The 20,959-nt window shown below is 41.1% G+C and overlaps 1 protein-coding gene across 4 annotated transcripts in view; it reads right to left on the bottom strand.

Annotated features, from left to right (window-relative positions):
- Window positions 1-20,959, bottom strand: part of LOC100555207 (DEP domain-containing mTOR-interacting protein) — a 32,996-nt gene extending 12,037 nt beyond the window's left edge. Inside the window, exons 1-5 of one of the 4 annotated variants that reach the window (XM_062979040.1) lie at window positions 20,725-20,954; window positions 18,660-19,133; window positions 10,855-11,033; window positions 2,969-3,092; window positions 322-500 (exon numbers count right to left, since the gene is read on the bottom strand). In XM_062979040.1, the coding sequence (XP_062835110.1) occupies window positions 322-500; window positions 2,969-3,092; window positions 10,855-10,891 (340 nt within the window). In that variant the 5' untranslated portion in view covers window positions 10,892-11,033; window positions 18,660-19,133; window positions 20,725-20,954. Of the gene's footprint in view, window positions 1-321; window positions 501-2,968; window positions 3,093-10,854; window positions 11,034-18,659; window positions 19,134-20,724 lie in introns of all 4 variants that reach the window. The other 3 variants (XM_062979039.1, XM_008110191.2, XM_003220680.3) reach the window with 3 other exon arrangements.

The raw sequence follows: 20,959 nt of genomic DNA, 5'->3' as shown, positions 1-20,959 counted from the left end.
GTCTCTTTCTGGCCATAGCTGAAAGCGATTTTCCTTGCCTTCAGAGTAGAGCTGACCTTCTAACATTTGGGAGTTTATCTTTTGCAGACCTGATGATTCATATATTTGATGAATATGGTCTCTCTGGGAATGATTAGGTCCTCTGCTACAACTCTACAGTCAACATCTGCCAGAGGTTTACTATAGAGGTTTACTGAAAGGTGGGGTATAAACAAATAAAATAACATAAGTTTCTATTTGACCAGTTATGCAAACTAAACCTTTTGTTGTCTATCAGTTAAGAAAGTCCCTCGGTCATAACCATGATTTCCTTCCTCATACCATGCTGGATGATCCCATGCTCGAGGAGGGTTTGGCAGAGCTCTACAGCCTCTTTCCGGTTTGCTGCTTCCCCTTCTTGGACCAGCCAGTCAACCATTTCACAACTGAGGAATGTCCTTTGATATTTCACAGCATTCTCTTCTCTAACCTTCAGGAAGGTGTCTTCTGCATTGATCAACCTAGAGCATAACAAGGATGAACAAGTTGGGGACGTGCTGATTGATAGATAAATGTATACCTGTGCCTTCAAGTTGCCTGTTGACTTACAGCAGTGGTTCTCAACCTGGGGTTCCTAGATGTTTTTTTTCTTCAACTTCCAAAAACCCTAACTGTTGGTAAACTGGCTGGGATTTCTGTGAGTTGTAGGTGAAAAACATCTGGGGACCCCAGGTTGAGAATCACTGACTTATGGCAATACTTAGAGATGGTTTTGTCAGTTCCTTCCTCTCACATATAGCCTACAGCACTTGGTATTTGTTGGCAGTCTCCCACCAAGATGATCCTAATTAACTTCCAAGATCAGATAGGATTTGGTGCTTTCAGTGTATTTAGGCTCTGATTTACAGTTATGCAACATAATAGTGTGAAGTCGGCATTCCCAAATCTCAGGGTCTCCACTCCTCAGGACCAGTGGGAAAAGCATCACATTGAAAAGCATGGCTTAGCATTTGTGTGTGTGTGTATTTGTTAGACTTAAGGGTGTGTTTTTTTTAGTAATTATTTTTATTAATGAATCATTGTGATGTTACAATGAACCCAGTGATGTCACAAGGGGTTCTTTCTTGGTTTTATGTTTTGACCCTGAATTCTCAGAGCCCAGAATAATACAAACCTGACAACCCTAAATGGTACAATACTGATAAGACTGGTTTATCAAGGGTTCGCCTCTGAATATTCTCTTGCATGTTTGAGGAACTCCTTCAAAACCATGCTTCTCTTCATCTGACCTGACTTATGGTCACAACCACAAGAGGGAGTGCGAAGCCTACTGAATATAACCAACACAAACAATTACTCTCAAAGTTGAGCAACTAAACTATCCTGTCAGAGAATTGAGAATCCTACAGTTGGAAAGGAACCCAAGGGCTATCTAGTCTAAACATCCCTGAGAGGTGCCATCTGCTTTCCAACAAAGGAAAGTCCATCATATCCCAAGATAATCTGTTTATCTATTGAATAGCCAAAATGGGGGGGGGGGGGGGGTTGGTACTGTTTCTTCTGAATCTTTCTTGTAATCTGAATTCATTGATTTAATTTGTACCCATTGGCTTCAAAGAAATGAGATGCTGACAGTGAAATGGACTTTCAAAATATTCCTTGAATAGGCATTTTCTGTCCCAAGACATCAAAACAAGAAAATCTTTTATTTTAGTTCAGCATTTTCTGTACCATAGTTGTGTGCATCCGATCCTCACCACAATGCTTTTGGATGTTTTACTTATAAAAATATGTGTGTTGGTGTTGCAAAGTGGAAGAAGGGAAAGGAGAAGAGGAGGAAGAGAAAAAAGTAGTTGAAGCTGAAGTTGTCATTATTTGCAGGGGGGTTTGCCTTTGTCTTTGCCTTCCTCTGAGAGAGTGTGATTTGTCTAATGTCACATAGTGGGTTTATATATATACAGGGTGTCCTTAGAGTGATAAAGAGACTTTAGTGGTAAAGAGACTTTACAGACAACCTGTATATTTGTAAATTATCTGAAACTTTTAAGGAGTGTGAGCAAGACGTCTCAAAACAAAGCCCAACAAGGAATGGTTGGGGGAGCTGGTCATGTTTAGCCTTGAGAAGAACTGTCATAGCCATATTTAAATATCTGAAGAGGTGTCATGAAGAAGATGGAGCAAGCTGTTGGAAATGGCAATCTCCCAAACCACCTCAGTGGAGGAGGATGCATGTTTGCTTATGGACTTCAGTGAGTACAACTATACCTAAAAACTATTGACTGTTGATTAACCAAATATATTTTTGTAGTGGCATATCTTTATCTTTAGCAGTTCAAAGACATGGTTCTTCAGTTTAACAGCTGAATTGCCTGTATGCCATTACATGAATGCTTATGAATATCACTTGTTCAAAGGGTTGACTTCTAACAAGGTCATGTTTTCCTTGACTAGTGGTTTTCAAACGGTGGTCTCCACATGTTCATGGAGATTCACACTTGCCAAAAGGATATGACATCATTTTACCTGTTCAATAAGGTTATGATTGACATTTATTTCCAAGAGGATATGTGCCCAGAGACTGGGTGCAGTTATTTCCAATACAAGTATGTTTTCTTCTGCCTCTGAAAACAGAATCTAAACCAATAAATAAATCCAGATTGTAGGGAACGAGATTTCAAATGAACATTAGAAGACATTCCTAGTGGTAAAAGCTAATAGATTGTGAGGTTAGATGGACAGAGATTGGACTAGATCATCATTCAGATCTTTTCCAATTCTTTGATTCTATGATTCACCTGTCATCAACACTGGACAGGTTTCCATATTTGGCATCATTGTTTCATGTAGAATTTTCAGTTACTGAACTTCACACCAGAAAAACACTATCAAAACTCCAAACAAGAGGCAGAGGCTGGAAGAGAAATGTTCCAATCAGTAAGAGTAATAAAAGCAATTAATTTTGTGCTCCATGGGCCAAGGACTCACGTACGTCTCGTACAGGCTCTGACCCCTCATGAACACCTTGACATCCTTATTGAGAGGGAAGGTCCCATCGTCCTTTCGAAAGCGATACAGCAGTTTGGCATCCTTGTAGTCCAGATGTTCGTCACAAACTGAAACGAGTTCAAGAGAAAGAATCAACTTGCATCCAAGGGGACTGAATAGCATCAAAAACGTTAAAATGAATGGCTTTATTTTACTCATTGCTAGAAATACTTTTATTCTGCTCTTTTCTTATAATACTTGTGTAATCCAGTTGTAAGATTCTTTCTTGGCAGGCTGTGTTTATTTTCCATGTGAGAAAAAACGTGGTATTTGTAAGTGCTTATACATCCTTGAATTTTAAGAGAGGATCCTGGTTCCTGCTACCATATGGAAAAGATAAATACTAATCTCCACACTTGTGATTTTGATTATTCACAATTTTGTACCCATCTCCCAAAGTTGTGGCTGATATGTGAATATTCACCATATATATTTTAACTGTCTAGGAATCTCTAGGTCAGGCATGGGCAAACTTTGGCCCTCCAGGTGTTTTGGACTTCAACTCCCACCATTCCTAACAGCCTACCGGCTGTTAGGAATGGTGGGAGTTGAAGTCCAAAACACCTGGAGGGCCAAAGTTTGCCCATGCCTAACCTAGGTCCTTCAGTACAATTCAATGGTAAGCCTCTACCGGAGATTGCCCAGAGAGTCACACTGGAAGACCTAGTGATTCATAGAGAGAACATTGAATAATCAAATTAGCAAAAATCAAACATATGGAGGTCCAACTAGTACTTTTTATGGCCAAGACAAATAACAAATCCAAGTCCATCATCTCAAAATGAAAAGAGAGATAATGTTTGCTATGAACGAAAGAATGTGAAAGTCAGCTATAGCCACACAAATACCCAGATCTACACTTTTTCACAAAGAGATTATTCTATCTTGGTGTCATCTTTGATAAGTGGCTGTGTTCCATGCCAATATCTCATCATCATCATCATCATCATCACTATCATCACTATCATCATCATCATCATTTAAAAGGTTTGGGGTTCTTTTGTAACAGCTCTCCAGGCTGTGGAAAATTAATAGCATCAGGAAAAGGTAGTGCGAGGGCTTGAGATCACGAGGCAGATGTTAATCATTAAGCCCAGACTAATTGCACCTGCATTGGAGCACTGCAGCACAATTTAATCCGATTCAAGGCAGATCAGCCTTTCCACCCCGGCAGCAGATGGCAGGGAGCCGAAATGTTTACCTTTCTATATCACTCAAGCAAGAATCATAGGCATGCAAACATTACTCCTTTGGATAACAAGGTGCCCATACTGAAAAGCCAGGAAATTTTGACCTCTAGGTTACAGATTCTAATGTGTTTACTCCAGCCATTTCTAGCTATGGCATTAATGCCAGTAATTTTCCACTTCCAGGGCATAAAACACTTCTTTTTCTGATACCGACAGATGTCTCTTATATCCCCTACAAACGTTGACACAAGGCATGATTAAGATGGCAAACATTATTATTGAGGAAGAATGCACAAGATAGAAAAAAACTAAAAATAAAATTTCACAACATTTCACAATGATAGCATGAAGCTATTCAAGTATGGAGGAGATAGAATTGTAGCCTGCAAAATTAAGGACAAACACAGACTGTTGTAGAAAGAGAGAGGAAACGATATGAATACATGCTATAATTGGCCTTCCACATTTGCAGTTTTGACTTTTGTGGATTTGATTATTCACAGCTTTGATTAAATTGTTTTTGCTAAGAATCTCTAGGTTCAACAGTGCAACTCTATGGTCAACTTTCTCTGGATTATAAAGGCCTAATGGTTTTTAAAAGGATGTTCTTTCCAGCAAAAAAAATGCATTTTTTTTTTAAAAAGTGGCTTTTCACTTTCAGAGGGGTTTTGTGCTCCTAACTCCAGTAAATGTGCTGAGCTGACTGTATTATTATATGAATATTTTAAAGGGACATATCATATAATCAATACAGGCATGCTAATGTTGCCATGTCTCACTATGTATATATTCATTTCCTTCAGAAATTTATTTCCATTGTGTACAAAAATACAGTGCACACAATTAAGTTAGATGAAAGGTAAGCAAGCAACGTATAAAGTGAACATGTGCAGAAATGTGCTCACATAATAAAAAATGAAAAGGGAGAATTGGATTTTGGATTGTAAGATATGCATATATACATATACAGTCATCCCTCCACATTTGCAGATTTGACTCTTGTAGAATTGATTATTTGGAAATTTGATTAAAATGATCTCTAGGAATCTCTAGGTCCTCTAGTATGACTCTCTACAAAATAAAATAAAGTAGCCATTTTTATTCATGTTTTTTCATACTCTTGTGGGTTCTGTGCCCCTAACCCAGAGCTTTCCAAACTGTATGTCATGACACATTAGTATATTGGCTGAAGTGTGTAGGTGTATCACACAAACATAACATGAAATGACAAAACACTTATAAATGTATGTTATTATTTTGCAAATCATATACAGTAGAGTCTCACTTATCCAACACTTGCTTATCCAACATTCTGGATTATCCGACACATTTTTGTAGTCAATGTTTTCAATATATCATGATATTTTGGTGCTAAATTCGTAAATACAGTAATTACTACATAGCATTACTACTTTTTCCGTCAAATTTGTTATATAACATGATGTTTTGGTGCTTAATTTGTAAAATCATAACCTAATTTGATGTTTAATAGGCTTTTCCTTAATCCCTCCTTATTATCCAACATATTCGCTTATCCAACATTCTGCCAGCCCGTTTATGTTGGATAAGTGAGACTCTACTGTATATATATATGAAAAAATTCATGATATATATTTTGTCCCCATACATTTCATTGTTAAAATTTATGCATGTTTCCATATATCTTAAAAGGGGTTGATTTAACCTTGCTAGTAAAATTGAATCACTGTGTCGTGAAATGATGCACATCTAAAAAGTGTGTCACCAACATGAAATGTCTGGAAAGCTCTGCCCTAACCCAAGCAAATGTGGAATGCTGGGTGTGCATATACATACATACATACATACATACGAGTATGGGTTGGTTGTAAAGATGGGAAAAAAAAGAAAATCTGCAGATTTGTACCTGAAAGGTGTGCACATCCTTACTTTTCTTACATTCAGTTCATACTCACAAAAAAAATCTGTTAACATGTCCTTCGGTCTCTGTAACCTGTGTTCCCAGGCATGGGCATGTGATGTGCCACGTAGACATGGAAATTCCCTACCTTGATCCTTTTTGTAGGTATGATGCCCTCTTTCTCCTATCCCACCACAACTACCACATTGCCCATGTTCCCTGTCTCAAACATTTTAACCATTCCCAGCCCTGCCTCAGACTGGCGGCTCCCCACAAGCCTCTGTTTATTTTGGTTCTCTGACAGCCTGGGGCTGAAGGCAAGACAGAGACAGACCCAAGCCTTGTCCAGCTCCTTGGGAAGAACAGTGCCTGGAAGGGACTCTGCCAGATCGGTGTGAAAGGAGAGCATTCATCCAGCATGAGACTCCCCGCAGCTTCTCACATGACCGGTTCCTTCTCAATGGTAGTCTTCATCACTGTAGACTCCCTTAGAAAATTTGCACTACTCTACTTTAAAAAAAAAAAACACCTTCCTACCTTTTCTATCATGAATGTTGAGCTGTCCTTGAACAGGTTCAACATAATCTTTTTTTTTAACTAATGACATTTTATTATAAAATCAAAGAATACCACTAACTCCAACACTACAGCAGCTTGCTGTGATAGACAGATGGACAGTACTGTCCATTAAAGGCTTGGAGAAGTCTGTGTTTTTTTGGATGACAGTTTCCAGAATTCTCCAGTCAAGGTGACCCTAGACATGCAGACTGGAGGTTTCTGGGAACTGATTTCCAAGCTATGCAGTTTGTGTTGTACTGTTTGAAATCCAACAGGATCTGACATATCGGCTTACAGCATGAATGTTAAGGAAGTGCCACGATAACAAGGGTGCGGGTCATCTAGGCCCCACCAGGACTATTAAACTGTTGGCCAAACAATGCTGGTGGCCCGGAATGAGGAAAGACGCCAGGGGGTACGTCACGCAGTGTGAATTATGTGCAGAGGGAAAAACACCACCGGGGAAGCCCCAGGGGCTATTGCAGAAGGTGGTGGAGCCCATGAGGCCATGGGAATGCGTGGCCATGGATTTTGTAGGCGAACTACCCCCCAGCAGAGGCCACAGATACATTTGGACAATATTGGACCTATTCTCAAAACAGGCACACTTTGTGGCCCTGCCGAAACTCCCCTCAGCTGAAAAACTTGCTGATTTGTATGTGAAGCATGTATATCGCCTACATGGGTGTCCCGACAAAATAATTAGCGACCGGGGAGTCCAATTTACTGCAAAATCTTACAGCTGTTAGGAGCAGAAAGGAACCTGAGCTCGGCTTTTCATCCCGCAACCAACGGGGGAGTCGAACGCACCCAACAAACACTGTGCCAATTCTTGAGGATGTACACCAATTATAGACAGGATGATTGGGCGGACCTTCTACCGTTTGCTGAGATGGCTTTTAACGGGGCCGTACATTCGGCCACAGGTCGTGCCCCATTCGAAATAGTATACGGACAGGAGGTGGCACCTTTCCCCAGGCTACCCGAGTGGAAGGAAGGAGAGGGCCAGACCGACAAGGAATGGCCGGCCAAAATTAAGCAAGGGTGGCAGACCGTGGTGGAGGCATTGCGGGAAACACAAAAGAAGTACAAGCTCTTTGCCGATCGTAGGCGCCGAGAGGGGGACAAATTGGGCGAAGGGGATCTGGTTTGGCTGAGCACAAAAAACCTGAAATTGGGGTTCCCATCAAAAAAATTGGCTCCACGCTATATAGGGCCGTTCAGGGTAGCAAAAAGAATAAACGAAGTGACCTATGAGCTGAGGCTACCCAAGGACCTAGGAAAGGTACACCCGGTATTCCATTGCAGCCTGTTAAAAAAGTATAAAGGAACTCTGGACAGCGGAGAACAATAGTTGTGTTTAATCTTTTCCTTCCAGGACGAAGGGGAGGAGGACGCCATGTCAGAACCCTGCTACTAGAGCCTGGATGTGGCTCTGAGTTTCAGGGTCACTGACATTGATAAGACACCTGCGGCTCAGGACTCGGAGAAGAAACGGCTGCTGGACTTGGCGGGGAATTTGCGCGGGGTTTTGCTGAGCGGGAAGAGACTTTTCAAATGAGGGGGAGGGTATATAAAGGATGGTTGGCCGGAGCCTCCCATTCTTGGCTTTTTTGATGTTCATGTTTCCTACAGTAAAAGTTTCTGGTGATAACACAGAGAGTCTCGTGTGTTCATTCAGGAGCGGCTGTGGTGAGCTGACACACACGCATCCATGTCTATCCAATGCACATTCTACACACATACGCATGCACATCTGTTCACAAAGAAATGTCTAACTTTGACTTCTGCAACCTTGAATCAAATATGGTTATTCTGTATGCGATAAAAATGTCCACCTGCTTCTACAAGGGAACTCATGCACTCATTAGGAAGCAACAGCATCAAAGCCAGTATATCCAAATATATACATTTAGCCACCCATATTTGCCAAGATTAGAAACACAGAACCCCTGTGAAAGTGGAAAAACTGCAGAGAAAAAACATTATTATTGTTATTGTTATTGTTATTGTTATTACTCCACTTTTTCTTTCTACAAACAAGACTCACAACCAATTCAACACAATTTAAAACCCAAAAATATGCAAACACTAAAATAGAATTAAATGTTAATGTTATTAAGAATAAACAGTTAAAATCATTAAAACTGATTCAGAGCTAACACTACAGCACCCCCCCCCCCCCCGATTTGATCTTAAACACCTTCATCTTTAAAAGCTTGTCTGAATAAGAAGGTTTTAGTCTGCCGCCGGAAGGACAGCAGGAAGGGGGACATTCTGGCTTCCCTGGGCAGGTAGTTCCAGAGTCAATGGGCAGCCACCGAGAAGGCCCACGCTTTTCTTCCCACCAGAGAGCTTGAGATGAAACTGGGACTCAGAGAAGGGTTTCTCCTGAAGATCTCAGGTCCCAGGCAGGTTTGTAAAAGGGTGTGTGGTCAGGCAAATAGCCTGGACCTGAACCATCTAGGGCAGTGGTTCTCAACCTGGGATCCCCAGATGTTTTTGGCCTACAACTCCCAGAAATCCCATCCAGTTTACCAGCTGTTAGGATTTCTGGGAGTTGAAGGCCAAAAACATCTGGTCACCCCAGATTGACAACCACTAATCTAGGGCTTTAAAGGTCATAACCAGCTCTTTGAATTATACCTGGAAACAGACTGGCAGCCAGTGGAGCTGCTACAACAGGGGCGTAGGGGGTTGTCCACTCCCTGTAGCCAGCTCCAGTTAGCTGCAGCTCTTTGGACCATCTGAAGTTTCCAAACACTCTTTGAAGGCCACCCTACGTAGACTGAATTACAGTAATCCAGACAGAATGTAACTGAGGCATATAGCATCATGTTTAGATCTGGCCTCTCAAGGAACAGGTGCAGTTGTCGCATAAGTTTTAATTGTGCAAAAGGACTCCTGTCCACCATAGATATCTGGACCTCCGGGTTCAGTGCTGAGTCCAGGAGGACCCCCAAACTGTGAAACTGTGTCTTCAGGGGAAATATGACCCTGTTGTGACTCAGCTGGAACCTCAGATTGACTCTGATGAGGATGATGGGATTCAGGTTCAAAATGTCACTGTTGTAGAAGATGAGGAACAGGGAGTGCAATTTCATTTTCCCACAGCAAGGAATGATGTTGTTGATACTGAAACTAGCCAGGTGCAAATGGACTTTGGAAAGGAGGACAATTCTCAGTCTGATAATGAGGCTCAGCAAACTAATGAGCAGGCTGACTTTGATGAAACAGGCTCCTTAGATCGAGCTGACCGTTTGGAATTCAGGGTTTGGAGGAGTGCGAGAACTGCAAACAAGAGGGAGGCTAGAGGCCAGAGAAATGCTTTCATGCTTTGCAAAGGGTATTAAAGCAATGTGTTTGGAGACAAACCTTTGTCAAAGCAACTTTCGTTCAACCAAGAAGCAAGCTCTCGTTTTCCTGGATTACCTTGCAGCTTTTGGGTTCATGTTCTTGGGACTTTGTCATGCTCTATTGGGACCTTGTTTATTCCTTGTGATTTCTGGATTTATTCTATATGGCTTTATTTTGTAACCATTTTTTGGAACTTTACTTTTGCTTTTAACCAAGCAAGCTCTCGTCTTCCTGGATTATCTTGCAGCCATTGTGTTCATGTTCTTGGGACTTTGTCATGCTCTAATGGGACTTTGTTTATTCCATGTGATTTCTTGAATTATTCTCTAAGGCTTTATTGTGTAACGAACTTTTGGAACTTACTTTTGCTTTTAAAGAACTTTTATCTTCTATTTTCTAATAAACTAAAAAGAATTCAACCTGTGTGCAGTTTGGTGTATACAGCAAAGTGAAGCTAACCTGAGGTGCAACAGACCCAATCCAGCACAGGTTGAATCCCCATTCCCTGTTTTGGTGGGCCCACAGAGGAAAGCAGAGGAAACTGTATCTGATAAAGATGTCCTGCCTGCTGATGAGATGCTTCAATGCTGGCAGAACAGCTTTATTTCACTATGTTCCTCTCTCCTCTGTGCCTCAACACCATACTCAGGACAGTGACTTTTGCTAGCGTAATAGGGTCTTATGCTTTCAAGGTTTATCTCAATCTAGAAATTCTATAGCTCCTCATTGCCCAGCTCTTTGAGGAAACCACTTGAGTAAATCTATGAGTTCCATTCCATGCAGAGTAAATACATGCAGCTGAACATAGAACCCCTAAGCAATATGAGAATAGAAGAGGGCACTAACCATGATGGATAATGTTATGGTCCATGAGCTTCTGCATCAACCGAATGCCCGTTTCTCGATCTGGTGCCTCCTTGTGATTGATCAGCCAATCAGTGAGCTCCTTGGCCACAAAGCAATTGGGATATGTGCGGAGATGGTAGCGCCTGTCCTTTATCAGCTTCCCATCATGCAGCCGAAGCCTAGAAAAAGGAAACATTGAGCAAGTGCCACCATAGTGTAGTTAATTGAGAATTGATCTAGGACTCCAGGAAACCAGGTTTCAAACAGCTTCCTTGGTATGAGAGTAAGACACACTCTCTCATAGGAAGACAGTGGAAAATTCCGTCTTATCAAATTTTGCCAAGAAAATCCCATGATAAGGTTGCCTTAGGGCTGCCATAGTCAGAAACGACTTGAAGGAACACATGAAGAATAGTAGTGGTTTGGTGGGGGCTGCAGATCTTTTTGGACTTTATCTCCCCAAATTCCCCAGGCCATCTGTAGTCAAGAAGCAACATCTCAAAGCTCTGAGCAATTAGTATAGGAAATGTTTGCCTCTCCTGTGCAAACACCAAGGTCTTCTGCCTGTTGTAGCTGCTAAACCTAGTGAAAACGTGTCTGACTAGTCTCAGTTATTATGTTCTCTCTTGGGCCCAATTACTTCAGTAATTACAAATGCAGGTAAAGCTTCATAGCAAGGTCAACTGCTCTGAACAAATGAATCTCATGACCAAGTGAGACTTTTCCTCTGCCCCTAATTCTTTTTCTCAACATTCATCACTGCATAATGTTCTCTCCTGCCCTTGCTCTTCTAGCTCAAGGTCCAAGGCTGACCTAGACATTTTGTTCCCAGAAACAAACCTGCAAATGAGACTCCCCTCTCAGGAAAGCGTCCATAGGCAATAACTCAAAAGCAAACATTTTAGTATATCATGGGAAGACTCAAGGGACCCTGGAATGAAAAATACAGTAAAAATGGCTGCCTTTCTCTGCTGAATAAGAGAACTCTTTTCTACATACAATCCTAATGGTGCAAGATTATATAGATACAATCTTAATGGGAGAATGCAGCATATATTGAGATCTAATGGACAAAAACCAATCTAGGGCCACTCCTGATTTTGACCTACTGATTTTTAAAAAGAACATTTAATATACTATATATATAATGTATCAATAAATATCTTCAAAGCACTTCTTGCACTTTCCTGTGCAGTCAGCTTTCCATATGCACAGATTACCATATATACTCGAAGATAAGCCAAGTTTTTCAGCCCTTTTTTTTAGCTGAAAAAGCCTCTCTCAGCTTATAATGGGGTCAAGGCTGAGCAACAGAACCTGGAATTCATTGCTTGCCATATATGATATATTTCTCTCTTATCCTCCCTTATCAGTGTGTTTTCCAAAGCCTCCCTCGCTCTTAACCAAGGGAATGTTTTTGAAAAGGCAAATCCTATATACATATAGATCTATGTACCTGTATATCTATAACCATATATATACATTATGTAACCTACTGATGCCTCAATTAATGTAATTTTATTGGTATCTATTTGTATTTTGAAATTTACCAGTAGCTGCTTCATTTCCCACCTTCGGCTTATGCTCGGGTCAATAAGTTATCCCAGTTTTTTGTGGTAAAATTAGGTGTATAAGAAACCTTGGACATCTGTATAGTTGTCATAGACATTCACTGTTCAGGTAAAGAACAAGATATGCTGGAGCTAACCTTCACCTTCTAGTTGAGCAATTCCTTGCAGAACACCCTATTAGCTATGCCAAATATTATGCTGATGCCAGTGGCACTTTAAGCAAAAGCCCAAGCAAAGTCACGCTAGATTTGTTCCCCTTCAGGGCCCAAGAAAGGAGACTCTGGTAGTAATCTCTCTTACCAAAAGCTGGCTCCAGTCCCAGAACAGCCTGGACAGCTATTACCCTGTCAAGGTCAATAGAAGGACAGAGCTCTCCTCTACAATCTTGTTCAAAGGCAAAGTCTTGGCATATTAAACATAAATAAATCTCCAGATATCTGATGCCAACAAAATAGACTTTGGGGCTATTGCAAACCTTGTTTTCATTTAAACAAAGAAAGGCTGTGCCCACGTCAAAGGATCTCACTGCTGTCAGAAGGGAGTTTGTATAAGCCTTTAACTCCATGCACTGGCTTCATGACCATGATTTACTCTGTAGAGTTTGATATCTGTGTAATATTTTGCATCAGTTGCCATTATTTTATACTGAGGGTGCCGCTGTATGGAGTCAAGTAAAGAGACAACAATGTCTTTTTATTGGTGTAGTTTGCAGATATATCATTGGATGCTAAAATTAGGATTCTCCATGCCATCATAATTCCTATTCCTATTTATGATTGTGAAAGCTGGACAATAAAGAAAGCTGATAGGTAGAAAATCCTGTTATTTGGAAGGTGATGCTGGAGGAGAGTTCTGTGGATACCACAGACTGCTTATTCTCGTGTCAGAAGAAACTTGAGAAACTGCAAGTCGCTTCTGGTGTGAAAGAATTGGCCGTCTGCAAGGACGTTGTTGTTTATTGATGTTTTACCTGCCTTGTGGGAGGCTTCTGTCCCCACATGGAGCTGGAGCTGATAGAGGGACCTCTCCCCAGGTTGGATTCGAACTGGCAACCTTCAGGTCAGCAATTCAACCTTCAAGCCAGCAGTCCTGCTGACACAAGGGATTTAACCCATTGCACCATCGGGGGCTCCTATCACAGACTGCTAAAAGACAGATAAATTGATACTAGAGCAAATCAAGCCTGAACTACCCTCAGGGTGTCATACGTCAACATGTTACTTTGGCACTGTTGCCTTTTACTTATTGTAATGAGGATATATGTAGCAAAATCAGATTTGCAAAAAAGTGTCTGCCAAGTGGGAATTGAGTTTATTTACTCAGTTGATATCCCGCCTTTCTCCTAACATGGGGCCCAAATAGTTTGCAATGAGTTTAAAAAATGATACAACTTTAAAAGCTGAACAAGCAATTAAATCATCTCTCATATTAAAGAACCCATAATTGAAAAGGCTATAATTTTTTCGAGAGGGGGAGGAGAAATAGAAATAGCAATAAAAGTGCAGCACATGCTCATACATTAAGAAACCCTTCTGGGCAACTGATCAATAATGTCCATTAAAATAAAATGTCTTTACTTGCTGAAAGAAGCTGAGAGAGGGCTAGTGAATTCCATAATGTGAGTCAGCCATGAATAAGGCTGTCTTGTGTTTATCAGTGTAGTGAATAACATTTTCGGTTACTTTTCAAAGCTACCTTTACATGGAATTTTAAAAGAGTCATTGATAGGTATTCCTCACATGTTATGCCAGTCCACTTTCAGTCCCAAGATGGTTCTCCATTTTAACTAAAGAAAACTAAGCACATCCATACATTTTTTAAAAACTATGTATACCTATTTTTCCGCTAGACCATGTAGGTGGATGGTAGTGATATAGGACTGGTTTTGGCTCACCTTCTGCTTGGAAATACTCATTGTGCTGTTTGTGAGTGACAATACTATTTCCTACATTCCCCAAAACACACAGGCAGGCAAGTGCAGCCTTTGGAAACCAATTGATGGTTTTCCCTTTGTAGGAACAGGATGGAAAAGATCTTCTATAAAATCAAGGTGGAACATGAAAGGACTATAACTCCCCAAATGTATCCCCCCCCCAAAAAAAATATATATCTTAGGCTGAAAGAAGTAATATATGGTTGCAATAGCACAGTGCCCTACACTGCTACAGTTTATGACAGATTGGCCTTGTGTCTGAACTACAGTTGCTGGGAAACACACTTTGGAGAATACAGTTGACTATCATCTGTTTGTGGACAACTCTAAAACAGCTCCCTGACCATTGTTTGAAACAGACTGCTGGAACCACTTCTTCTACTCCTAAATTGCACTTATTAACATTTCATTGATTTCACAAGCGAGGAAATAATTGGGGATGTTACATTTTGCACAACTTCCAGTATCCCCCTCCAACATTTGTCCACAGCAGACAATGTGGTATAGTGGTTTGAGTGTTTGACTACAACTCTGGAAGCCAGGATTTGAATATCTTAGCTATGGGCAAGTCAAACTCTCTCAGCCTCAGAGGAAGACACGGGCAACCTAGCACCAAACAAATCCTGTGAACAAAGCCCATTGATAGGTTTATTTTAACCTCATCGTATTTTGGGAATGACTTGAAGGCACACAACATCAAACGTTTTCAAACTGAGTTAGTCCAGACACTTAATTCTTAAATATTAACAGCATGTAAAATAAAACTGTTTTAAAATATCACTCTTCTTTTCTTTCCTCACTGCTACAACGTATATTGAGATTGCAGTCATGTATTGTTTTCTTTTATAAAAAGGTAAGTACAGCTTTTCTCATCCAACACAGTGTATAGGAATTTTAGATACATGTTATTAATGCCAACAACTCTCTCCCCCCCCCCAATATGGTATATTCCCATGTTTGCTTCTCACCCCAACCAAAACACTGAAAAAATGATGCATTCCCAAATCCAATCATTGAACTAGAACTCATAAAAATGGTTCTGTGTCATCTCTGTGATCCTACCTAATACATTCCTCCCTTTGCCACATAATTATAGGCCATTCTAGCCAGTTCCATTTGATAGCTATTGGTGGTCATTTCTGCTTGCATTCACCTTGCATGTTCCTATGAATACTATCCTGCATGGAATTATTGAGTTGGAAGAGACCCCAAGGGCCAACCTGTCCAACCTCACTTTGGCATGCAGGAATGCTGAATTAAAACTTTCCAGAGTCCAGACAGATAAGGAGGAGGAGGAGGAGGAGGAGGAGGAGGAGCAGCAGCAGCAGCAGCAGCAGCAGCAGCGGGGGAGGAGAATTATTAATTCATTTCCCACTTTTCTCCCATGGGTGGGATTCAAAGCAGCATGCGAAGATGGTCATCCACTCTCTTTTTATAAACTTCCAGAGAAGGAGGCTCCACTGAACCTGTTGTGGCTCAGCCATCGCGGCCTATAGTTCATCAAGAGTTGGAGTTGGAAACAGACTATGCTACGGATCCAGGCCCAGAATGAGGCCCCTTGGCCTTGCAGCTGCCTGATATTATTACACAGGAGGATCCAATAATTGGAGAACATTCCGATGCCTCGGCAATCTTGCCTACACCAGATGGTGTTGTTCTGGGTAAAGATGGATTTTTCAATCGGAGGCAGTGTTTTATGAGAGATAGGAGCAAGAAGGAGGGGGTTCGAAGAAGCAAGAGGTTAGCTCTGAGGCTTGATAATGAGTAACTGTTTCCCATGGAAAGTTTTGTGGGCCCTGCACTCCCTTAATCTCACAACCTTGGAATCTCCTTAAAAGTGTTCCCCTTTGTGTTCCTCATTGTGGTGTCAACTTTGCCTTTCCTCAGAAGAGGTTCCAGTATCCAGCTCCCAGCGTTGATTCCTGTTTGGAAACCGAACCAGGTTCTCAGTTCCTTGCAAACCACGCCGTGTCGCTACTCCTGAGTACACCTCGCCTTGTTACCTTGCTTTCCTTGTTCCTGCATCGAGACTGACTTTGCCTTGTACCCTGCCATTCTTGTTCCTGAGTTGAGACTGACTTTGCCTTGTTTATGTTGTTTTCCTTGTTCTGAGATAGGACTCACCAAGTGGATTACAGTTGCAGTTTGCAGCATTTGGTTCTTGGTTCTGGTTTAAGAACTATCCTTGACTTTTGGGTGAAACTATTGAGTTTCACTGGTGGATTACAGAAAGGACTTTGCTGAACTTGTTTGAAAACGCTGAAGACTTTATATTAAGGACTACTTTTAATACTGACTTATTTCGCTAACTGTGCATAGACATATATATATATATATACTTTAATAAACCACTTGTGTGTTATACTGGATTCCTGTATGTTTCTCAGAGTGCTCCCGCAGCCTTGGGGTGCAATAGTACCTGTCAGCTGCATATCCCTCTCACAAACAGTTCATACCATTAGAAGGTTCTTCCCTATACTTTTAAATCCATTACTTTGTGTGCTAGTTTCTGGAGCAGCAGAAAACAAGCTGGTATTTAAACATGGCTATCATGTCCCCTCTTGACCTTCTCTTCTCCAGGCTTAACATGCTAACCTGTTCCTCAAAGGGATTCATGATGTCTATACCTTTTTGGTTGTCCATCTCTGAACACATTTTAGGTTATCTATGTTCTTCTTGAATTGTGGTGCCCAGAACTGGACACAGTATTCCAGGTGGGCTCTGACCAGAACAGAATGGAATGGAAGTAATTTGCTTCCCTTGATAAACATAATTTTCCTATTGATGCAAAATAAAATTGTATTGACATTTTTATCTGCTGTATCACACTGTTGACTAAACAGTGACCTTAGACAGTAGAAAGCATGTCCTGAAATACCCACCACATGGCAGAAAATTCACAGGTATTTCTCCAACGTGACAGGTTTTTGAACCATTACCAGAATTGATTTTCAAAGATATGACACATGCCTCTTTTCTCTGCTGGGAATGGACATTTATAGATCTTTATTCTTTTGATTAATATGTTACTTTCCTCTCAATATGGGGATCAAGGCAGCCCTATGATAGGTTTGCCTTAGAATCTCTGTAGATCAGAAATGACTTGAATATAAGGTAAAGGTTTCCCCTGACATTAAGTCCAGTCATGTCTGACTCTGGGGGCTGGTGCTCATCTCCATTTCTAAGCCGAAGAGCCGGCGTTGTCCGTAGACACCTCCAAGGTCATGTGGCCGGCATGACTGCATGGAGCGCCATTACTTTCCTGCCGGAGCGGTACCTATTGATCTACTCACATTGGCATGTTTTCGAACTGCTAGTTTGGCAGAAGCTGGAGCTAACAGTAGGCGCTTGCTCCGCTCCCGGGATTTGAACCTGGGAACTTTCGGTCTGCAAGTTCAGCAGCTCAGTGCTTTTACACACTTCGCCACCGGGGCTCCGACTTGAATATACACAACAACAAACCTGTAAATGTGCTACCAAATAGGAAAAAAATTAAAGTGAGACTGCCATACAATTCAAGACTGGAATCCTTTTGCTGCACCATCTGAGTAGTTGCACATTTCCAGGTTTGTGCAATGGTAGAAAGTGAAGGCAAACAAAACCAGCCAACTCTGAAGAGCTTATTTCTTCAATAACTTCAACCCTTCATGCCACTATGTCAGGTATGGGCAAACTTGGGCCCTCCAGGTGTTTTGGACTTCAACTCCCACAATTCCTCCGCTTAAGCGGCTGAGGGTGAAAAGGAAAGGGCCTGAGGCTGTTAAGAATTGGTGGGAGTTGAAGTCCAAAACACCTGGAGGGCCCCAGTTTGCCCATGCCTGTACTACCTCCATGGCCTTTTATTTCCTGCCTGTCCTAGTGATTGAGCATCTAGAAATTCTGGCCAAATTATTGTGCTGTATTATCCACCCAAATTCTTTCTCATAGACAAGTGGGTCCAAATAACCAAGGTAATTTCCAGTCTTAATTAAAAGCCTTTTCTTCATAGTTTTGCTGTTATTTCGACTCCTTGTTCAGTCAGTACTGGATACACTTGTGAATGCCTCTTATCTTCTGTTCCAGAGAAAACGAGAGAGAAATTATATTGCATTATTATTGCCCTATTAATTGAAAGGAGACTTGCATTTCAAGCTGCTCCCTTTTGAAGGGAACAGATTCTAATGAGAAGCAATTCATCACTAATTCCCCAGCTATCTGAACAGGTAGGAATAAAATGGGAAGAATTATAAAAGTAGACAGCTTTTGATTAAAAAAAAAGGACTGCAGCCCTGAAAAACCCTAATCATGTTTGACCCACTCACCCTAGAGAGCCCGGTGCTATAATTGTGCTGTGGGTCAATGTTCCATTTCAAAATGGAAACATGTCAGATCTGAAAAAACACAGGCAGACAACACAAAAAACACTGAAATGCTTTGGCAGCACTGATGTGCAATCTTCAGTTTAAAAAGAGGTAGAAAAACAAATTCATTTTGTGTATAGCTCAAAGAATCCTCAAAGCAGCATGGACAGCCCTGGAAAGTATTTTCCAACAAAGTAATTCTTCCAAGTTCTGGTAAGAAGCAAGTGAACATTGGAAGAGAATTCCTTCAGAAAGGACTAGTGTGACATAAAGCAATCCAGGTGTTTGGACTCAATGACTGTTTATAATGGACAGGTTTCTCTCGCCTCTTCAATTAGGAGTGTTTGTTGTGGGGCACTCCTAATGTCGCTGGATCACAGGTCCCATCAGCCACCACAAACTTGGTGAAGAATACTGGGAGTTGCACTCCAACATCTGGAAGATCAAATAACAACATCTGTTCTTAAAAACTCAAAACATAAGGATGGTTGGGTTCAGCTCCTTCGAACCTGCTGAGTTCCCCACATCAGACATAACAGATCTAAAGTCTCCTCATAGCTCTTTTTTCATCAGCAGGATTCATTTTTTTCAGGGAGTCTTTTTATAGTGTATATGCTGCATTTTATGGTGTATATGCTGTATTTTAAGCAACCCCGGTGGTGAAGTGTGTTAAAGCACTGAGCTGCTGAACTTGCAGACCAAAAGGTCCCAGGTTCAAACCCCAGGAGCGGCGTGAGTGTCCGCTGTTAGCTCCAGCTTCTGCCAACCTAGCAGTTCGAAAACATGCCAATGTGAGTAGATCAATAGGTACCCCTCCGGCAAAAAGGTAACGGCGCTCCATTCAGTCATGCCGGCCACATGACCTTGGAGGTGTCTACAGACAACGCCGGCTCTTTGGCTTAGAAATGGAGATGAGCACCAACGCCCAGAATCAGACATGACTGGACTTAACATCAGGGGGAACCTTTACCTTTACCTATGCTGTATTTTAAAAATAATTATTCTTTTAAATTACTGATATGTTTATATGATTACTATTTTTTTCTGTCAGAACCCTATGAAATTCATGAGATCGTCTTAAGTTGACAAGTGTTTTGAAGGCATGCACACAAAAACTTTTTATCATCTGGTTTTTAGTTAGGTCTCATCATTATTAGTATTAATCATCATTAATATTCCTAGGGGCATTTATTAGAGGGTTTCATAGGATGAGAATACAGCAATTAAAGTGGTAGCAAAGTGCTGTAATCATATATAGTACAAATGCATCTACACTGTAGAATTAGTGAGGTCTGAGGCCACTCTAACTGCTATGGCTCAATGCTATGGAATCATGAGAGCCATCATTTAAAAAGATCTTTTACCTTCTCTGCTAAATAATACTAGTACCTCACCAAAGTACAACCAAACTGATTGGTCCCAAAAAGTAACTTTCCCAAGTACTTTCAAGAACTGGGTCATCAAAATATTTTGCAATTTAAAACTACTTCTGCCTACCCTTATTTATGGGGGAGGATTTCATTTGTAATGCTGGAATGCAAAGCTATCAGTATACGATTACAGTTTTTATATAAGATACATAGCTTTTATATAAGATGTGCACACATTTTAATGCAAGGTGTAAAAAATACTAGCATACAGATTTTTCACTTGTGGTTGTTGTGTGCTGTCAAGTCATTTTCCAGCTTATGGTGATTTATCACAGGGTTTTCTGAAGCTGAAAGAGTGTGGCTTGGTCAAGGTCACCCAATGGGTTTTCATTGCTGAGCTGAGACTCAAACCTAGTCTCCCAAGTCATAATCCAAGGCTCATACTATTACACCACACTGGTTCTCTTTTCACTTACCTAACTTTAATTCTTTAGAGATCAATTATATGTGTTGCATTTCCCCATTCAATAAACTGATCCAAGGGCGGAAAGAAAAGTGTCATTTCATTTAGTGACTCCATAAGAAAGAGAAAAGGCAGGTCTTCAAGAAACAGTGGAGGATGGAAAGAGAGAAAAGTTAGACCCATTAAAATATACCTGAGTTGCTCGCCTGCAATCATGACTTCAGCTCTGTGATGCCTCTCCGTGGCTTTCTGTTTTTGGATGCTGCAGAGACTGTCCATTCCAGCCCATCAATAGCAACAAAGGCAGAAGCTCCTGGGCAGCTTTCTGGGAATTGCTTTGCCTTTCTGTATCCAGTGCAGCTTCCTGCCAGAATCGTCTTATTAGCACTTCATTAGGAGAGCCAGTCCAAGCAGCGGCTGCTGACATT

This window comes from Anolis carolinensis, chromosome 4 (genome assembly GCF_035594765.1).
Source record: "Anolis carolinensis isolate JA03-04 chromosome 4, rAnoCar3.1.pri, whole genome shotgun sequence".
Taxonomy (NCBI): domain Eukaryota; kingdom Metazoa; phylum Chordata; class Lepidosauria; order Squamata; family Dactyloidae; genus Anolis; species Anolis carolinensis.
This window is presented reverse-complemented; position numbering and strand designations above follow the sequence as displayed.